Consider the following 7,153-nt stretch of genomic DNA (forward strand, 5'->3'; position numbering starts at 1 on the left):
GTTATCTGTACTTCAGGAGGACGTAGGAAAAACTGCAGCATTGTCTCATTTATTGTGCACCACAAATAAGATTTCCAGTTAGAACCTGGGCTCTGAGCATGCTTGGGTCTCTGAACTTGGAAGTTACAAGCTTCGCCCAGGCTTAGGAGCCTGATGGAAAGGCTGCAATGCCATTCTTACGGCAAAGATTCAGACCAAATTTAGGTTTTTTCCTGCTTTTGATTGTGATTAGGTGGAACAAAACATGCTTGCCAGCCGTACCTTCCTTCCTTGAGTTTGGGACGTTGCGATACCACATACCGTGGACATGCAGAAATGTTGAGCGCTCTCCAGGTGTGACTCAATCCATACTAATGAAGTGAGATGAGAGGCAAGCACGTACTCTCTTCCAGTGCCTTATGGTGTTGTCTTCACCTGAAGCTTCCCACTCGGTGGGCTTTTGCTAATGAAGTAGCTGCAAGAACTGTTGTGCCAACATGGCTCTGTCAGGAATTGGTGCGTAATGGTTTCTGCCTCTCTTTAAAGGTTTCCCGGTGGTGAAACAGCCATGAAAGTTGGTTCATGCAATCGCACAGAATGTCCTGTAACTGAATTTGGGTAGGCTAAAAGTCACACTGCAGTTTCCCCTACCCTGGGTGTCCTCAGAAATTCCCCTGAAGTGTTGCCCACCCCCTCTGAAACAGTGCGGACACTGGGCCATTTGTTAAAGCTCAGGTGGGAGCTTTAAAAATATTCTGGAAAACAAATTTCCCTTTTGTTTCTTGAATGTTGCCTTAAATACTTCCCTACTGGCAAGTAGGCATGCTTTCTGTTTTTTTTTTTTCTGTCGCTTTTCATTGGCCTTGGTGCTTGGCATTTGCTGATCTGGTGAGGTTTAATTTGGGAAATTAATTTGTCACTCGAATCTGCATACAATGGCAGTGGTGTTTCTGATCCCCTTTCCCAGAGCTGCTCTGCTACAGTCATGGTAAGGCTGCCTGGAGCCTTCGGATGCAGGTGCGGCCTTCCCTTGGGCCGGGCTTCTGCAGAAGCAGGGTGATGAGCCAATCTGCACATCTTTAATTACTGCGTTTGTTAATTGCAGACTTTGAATCAAAGACGCAGCCATGAAAGATCCAAGTCGCAGCAGTACCAGCCCCAGCATCATCAGTGAAGATGTGATCATAAACGGTCATTCTCATGAAGATGACAATCCCTTTGCGGAGTACATGTGGATGGAGAACGAAGAGGAATTTAACAGGCAGGCAAGTCATTTTCCTCTGTAAACGTCTTGTGATGTGCTTCACTGTTTTCTAGCTGAAAGGAGAGGTGCTGTGGCTTGGCAACGGGGGTATAAGACTGGGCTACAAGTCCTTTAGAGACAGGGTTTTTAGATAGGCTTGCTAGAATAATGGGGGGGAAGAGACAGATCTCTGTTTCTCTGGCAATGAATGCCTATTTTCTGTAATCTTGGTGGAAAATATGGGAAGCGTGGCATGTTCTAATGCATCCACTAATGCCCTACTTCTCTGAGAGGGAGGGAGAGAAAAAATAGTTGACAGACTTCATGTGGCACTTGGGAAGGGGCAGATCTTGCTAGGCTGCTGAGCTGCAGAGGTTTTACATGTGCAAACATGCCAGCTCTTGTAGTTCTGAACTGGATGCATCCAGGTGCTTACCTGCCTCGTCAGCGGGGCTGTTGTTCCTGAGGCAGTTGGTGGACATAGCTGTTGGGTGGCAGTCCTGTGTGTTGCTTAAGACTTAAGTGTCTTGCAGCTGGCCTTCGCAATCGGGTTGGAAGGAAGCCTTAACTTCGTCTATCACCTTGCATCTGGACGCAGTTTTCTCTCCTGTGGAGGCTGGGAACAGCCTGCCTCTTTCCACCGCCCCTTTCTTAATCAAAACTTGGTCTTTCTACTCAAGCAGCTGCTTTCTCTGCACTCCAGCATGGTACAGCTGTGCTGAAGTCTGAGCTTCTGAAATAGGATATGTCTGCTGCTCTCTCTTTAGGGTGCCAGCAGGGCACAAAGCTAATCTGAAATTCAGGTTGCTCGCAAAAATCTAAATTCTCTTGTGCATACGCCAGGACAGTCTCAGTGTTGTTTCCTGTTTGGTGAGTTTGTCCTCCTGGGGACTGTACTGTAGTTAGCATACGTGATGTGTAGTTCCTGGGGAAGGAGCTGAGAGCTGTGCCGTGAATAAACTATTTTTCAGGTATGTGCTCCATTTTCAGAGAAGAGGAAAGGTGGGAGCATGAGGGGAGAATGGTCTTACTCAGGCAGGCGAACGCCCGCCTGCGCCCCTGCCTCTGCAGGCACATCTCTCTGTGGGAACCCAGACAAGTTAAAACTTGGGCTGGAAATTACCAACAGGCAATATTAATTTCAAGACACTTGGGGAATGAAACATTATTTAGTACTCCTGGAGCTGCCATTGGAGGCACCTGTAGGTGTACAACCGTGTAACAAAAAACCTGGAGCCAGGCAGCCGCTGCTGTAATAGTAGCTTGTGGCTGGGTGCCCACGGCTGCCTTCTACCCGCACGCAGGACAGAGGCAGTGCCTCGCAAGCAGGATTGATTGGAGACCGCCGTCCTTGCTGGAGTACTTCACTGGGGAAGTCAATTTTCACTAGGGAAGTCAGCCAGTGTTTCGTGTTTGAATTGTCTGAACAGCGGCTTAGAGCATACGGTGATGAGTCCCTGTTCCCCAGAGCTGTGCATTTTGAGCACCAGGTGAGCTGGTGAGTGTGTTTGCCCCAAGCACAGGGAGCCTAGATCTTTACAGCAGTCCCCAACACTGGCGTGAAATTTTTTGATTTGCTATTTGTGGTATGAAACTGAATTTCCACTCCAGGACTGAGTATGTGTTTGATTTCAGAGTGAAGGATAGATAGGAAAACTTGTTTGAGCTTCCACTGAGTGAACTTTTACATCTGTCCTGCGTCATTTTTCCACTCCCTTACATCTGGCAAGTCATTGACACCAGTTTGTATTTCCCTGCTTTCCACTCGTAAGTACCATAATGCAGGACATGGAAAATTTGTCAGGATGAACTCCCTCCAAAGCTTGCTTGCTGAACAACCAAGCAAAACTTTCCTGTAGTCTTTGCAATGCCTGTCAGTTCTGCATGAGTTGATGTGTCCTGCTTATAGCACAGCAGGTCAGCATCTTAACAACTGCTAAGACCATGTGGCGTTCCTTAGGGGAACTACACTGGGCAAACGCGTAATCTGCAGCCGAGGAGATGCTGCTTCTTCCAAGTGACAGGCAGTGGTTATTCCCAAGAATCTTGCAGGATGCTTTCCTAGGGAGCGTGCCTGGCTGCATGTGTTGTCCCCTGGTTCCCTTCCTTGTACTTCCAGCGAGTTCAGTCCAGACTAGTTGGTACAACTGAAACTTTCACTTGGAACCAGCATTTTCCTTCTCCTTCAGCTCGTAACAAGCTGCAAACGAAAAAGGGCTCATGCTGGGGGGTTCTCCTGCCATTCCCTCTTGACTGCAGCCCAAGTTCCCAGGACAAAGCACTTTTCTACATTAAAAAATCAAAGCGTGGTGCTCTGCTAGAAGTCCTATTGCATAGCTAGCAAGAAGGTCGGCTAGGTGCACAAACCTTGCAATGAAGACACCAGTTCTCGGTAAGTTTGTTGATGAAGCAGTTTCTTCTCATTGTATGCAGATCGAAGAGGAGTTGTGGGAAGAAGAATTTATTGAGCGCTGTTTCCAGGAGATGCTCGAAGAAGAGGAGGAGCACGAATGGTTTATTCCAGCCCGTGATCTCCCACAAACAATGGATCAAATCCAGGACCAGTTCAATGACCTTGTTATCAGTGACAGCTCATCACTGGAGGATCTGGTGGTAAATTCAGTTGCTCATCATATTTCTAAAGCTTGACATCTCTCTTTGTCCAAGGCTGATTTTTCTTGCTGATAATGGCAAGGGAAAATCCTTTATGCTTAGGCCAGAGACTCTTAAACCACACCTGGCTATGGTGGAGGTGGAGGTGTGGACTGGTTGGGTAAGGGATGTAAAAGATGGGCAGACGAGGTGCTTAGGTTTAGTAGTGGACAGGTATGGTTGGACTTGGTGATCTTAAAGGTCTTTTCCAACCAAATCATTCTGTGATTCTAAGTGATGTGACCTATACAGTGGTTTTCTTCATAACCACATGGTGCCTTTCCTAGCCCATGGCATAAATTCAAGTGGCTTTGGGTATGCGTAGTATGTTTAAAAAAAAAAAAAAAAGGCAGTGAGCGAAGCACGCTGACCCTGTGAAGTGTCATTTGGTGACAGGACTGCAGGGGTTTCATTCAGCATCTGTCACGACTTAAGTGTTGGGTAGGTATGAGCTGTGTTCCCAGGTCTGGTTTGGATCATGCAAACCATGGCAGGTCTCTCTTCCTATGGAAGAGGAAAGCAGCTAAGCTATGATTATTTCCCTGTTTCTTGCTGTATGACTTCTGTCCAGAACTTAACTAAAAGGAGAGGGCAGCGTGTACATACTGTCCCTAACAAAATACGGAGTTACTGATACAGAGTACAAAACCCACCTCATCGTGTCACATAACTGCTGTACTTTTCCACGCTTAAGCAGCTGCGGGCAGCGGTTTTGCACTCAGTTAAGAACACAAAAGCCTAATCCTCCATTTCTTTATGATAAAGAACTCGGTTTGGAGATGCTGGCTGCCTACCCGTGACTGCAGGACGTGGTAGAGCAGTGGCTTGCCACGTGGGAGGACGGGGTAGTCGCAGACACAGATATTTAAAAAATCAATACAATGCTCATAGACATTAAATTCCCAGAAGTGGCTTCAGTTCCTGGAACAAGTTGCCTCTTGCTTAAATAAGCAACATCTGAAAACCTCGTGGCACGTTTGGACAGCTCAACTTCAGAAAGAGCTCTTTCGGCATTAAGCAAAGTCGCCGTATTTGATGCACACCTGTGGTTTTCTTGTTTTCTTATTCCCTGAGCCCTTTTCTGACTGAAACCTCCAGGTGGTGCTAAGGAAGGATGGGTCATTCGGGTGCCAGCACGGAGGAGTGGGCTTTTCTAGTGATTGTAGGGACTTTGGTGTGTGCAAAACCCTTGTTACACGCCTGACTGTTACTCTGAATCGTTAAACCCTTCCTAATGCTGTCTGCCTAGAATTGTGCTCGGCTTGAAAATGTAAGATGAAAACAATGCTTCAACCAGGCTTCTGTTTTTCCCTTCCTCAGGTCAAGAGTAACCTGAATCCAAACGCAAAGGAGTTTGTTCCTGGGGTGAAGTACTTAAATATTTGAGTAGACTGGGCCCTCTCTTGGTGGATGTAGCACAATTTCCACACTGTGAAGCCAGTATTAGAAGATTTAATTGTAAAAGCTCTCTCTTCTTGTCACTGTGTTACACTTATGCATTGCCAAAGTTTTGTTAGTCTTGCATGCTCAATAAAAGTGCTGAGACTGTTATTAAGTAAATCTGTCAAAATTTTAATGGAAACATAATTGGGCCCTGGCTCTCTGCAAAGGAGATGGTGAGGTAAGAAGCACCAGTCAAGTTGAGACAAAGTACCACGTTTATAAAACCTTCTGCAGACTCTGTCTTTCTAACAGGACTTGGAATTCGCTACGGATGGTCTGTTTTTAACTAAGGATGTGTTAACTGGTGCTAGTCAGTGCACCTGATAATGCCTTAACTTAAAAAATGAAAGCAAGGAGATCTGATTGTTATGCAAATTAGCTGACTTTCCTTTGAACTATCGCTATTGTTACTAATGTTGATTTTTTTTTTTCCCCCCTTAAAAAACTTCATGCTCCTTTTAAGCAGCATGAGCTGTAACAGAAATTTTACAGACCTGTACAGAGTCGTAGATCTCAGCTACTGAACTAACACCCGAGCGATTGGAAGGAAGAACCCCCCTGTACTTTGCAGCGTGTTATCATGTTAGAAACGTTTCGCTTCCCGATTATGTTAAAGGAGATGTGAGTTTCATCACACTTTTTTCCAAGAACCCGGATACGTACATAGCACTGCCTATGTAACTTTTAGCATACGACTTTATTATAGCTGGATTTAACCAAGAAAACCCTAGCATTAGTGATTTGAGTGGTGCTTTTCCCTTGCTTTGTTTAATCATCACTACACAATAGTCTACAGCACAACAACTTTTTGTTTTTTTTCTTTTAATAAAGCTAGAACAGTTTTGGCTTCTTAAACTTCATATTCGAGTAGGTTAAGCTGCCATACGTGTTCAGTGTGAATAGTGTTTAAGTTGAAAATATTGTAAAAAAATTATATTTTTTCAAAAATATTTAAAAAAATAAATAATAGTAGAACTGATGTGGTGGCTGTCTCGTGAATGTGCATCTCGCGTGGAAACTCCCTTGGCCAGCGTGCGGAGGAAGGGGATGATGTTATGGATACGGCGCCTCTGGGGTGGTTTGTTGTGCGACAGCCCAAAATACTCACCCGAGGTTGGACTCTGACTGCTCTTCTCTTTCTTTCCTCCCGCTTTACGCGCTTGCCTGGGCATATTTTCCTTCGTTCTCACCGCCGCTAATCCCAGTTGAGCTCCGCTGCTGCGGGCGGCACGGGCAGTCCCAGTTAACAGCTGATGGCTCTATATAAAGCCCGCTGCCTGGCGCGCGCCGGCCCAGGCTTTGGCACGGCGGCTGGGGTGCGCTCGCTCCCCCAAACCCGAGGGAGCTGCAGGAGGGCCGGGGCGAGTTGCGGCAACGGCCTCCAGCAGCCCTCGGGCACGAGCCTGATCTGCCCTCGCTTCACAACCTTGTCCAGTCTCACAGTTCATATCTTTTTTTTTTTTTCTTTTTCCCCTAAGCACTGGGTAAACCAAATGGAAACGCTTCGGAAATTCCATGCTATTGCAGAACGGGAGGAGCGAGACGAAGCCTTCGCGCAGGTGTTTGCCTGCAGCGTAACCAGGTCGCTGCGTCGGTCTTGCCCCGGGTGGAGGGAGCCCTCCGGCAGTTCAGTCGTTCAGCTCTCTTTGCTGTTGCTCTGCAAAATGCTAATGGCGATGATCCCGGGCTCCTCGCCGAGCGTTACCTTCCCCCTTCCTGCCCTTCCCAGGAGCAGCAAAACTACGCCAGCGCTTCCACTGACTTGGGGAGTAGCTTGGACTCGAGCACCTAAAGACAGAAGGTCGGGAAATAACGTGCCACTGTGCCCCGGCTTAT

General features: G+C 46.8%; 1 protein-coding gene across 1 annotated transcript; it reads left to right on the forward strand.

The window, feature by feature from the left end:
- The first annotated feature begins 1,071 nt into the window (after positions 1-1,071).
- Positions 1,072-6,236, forward strand: PAIP2 (poly(A) binding protein interacting protein 2). Its single transcript, XM_009633836.2, has 3 exons — positions 1,072-1,244; positions 3,656-3,835; positions 5,195-6,236. The coding sequence occupies exons 1-3, from the start codon at positions 1,107-1,109 to the stop codon at positions 5,258-5,260; spliced, it is 384 nt and encodes a 127-aa protein (XP_009632131.1). The 5' UTR covers positions 1,072-1,106; the 3' UTR covers positions 5,261-6,236.
- The last annotated feature ends 917 nt before the right edge of the window (positions 6,237-7,153 follow it).

The sequence above is a fragment of the Egretta garzetta genome, unplaced genomic scaffold (assembly GCF_000687185.1).
Source record: "Egretta garzetta isolate BGI_Z169 unplaced genomic scaffold, ASM68718v1 scaffold60, whole genome shotgun sequence".
NCBI classification, from domain to species: domain Eukaryota; kingdom Metazoa; phylum Chordata; class Aves; order Pelecaniformes; family Ardeidae; genus Egretta; species Egretta garzetta.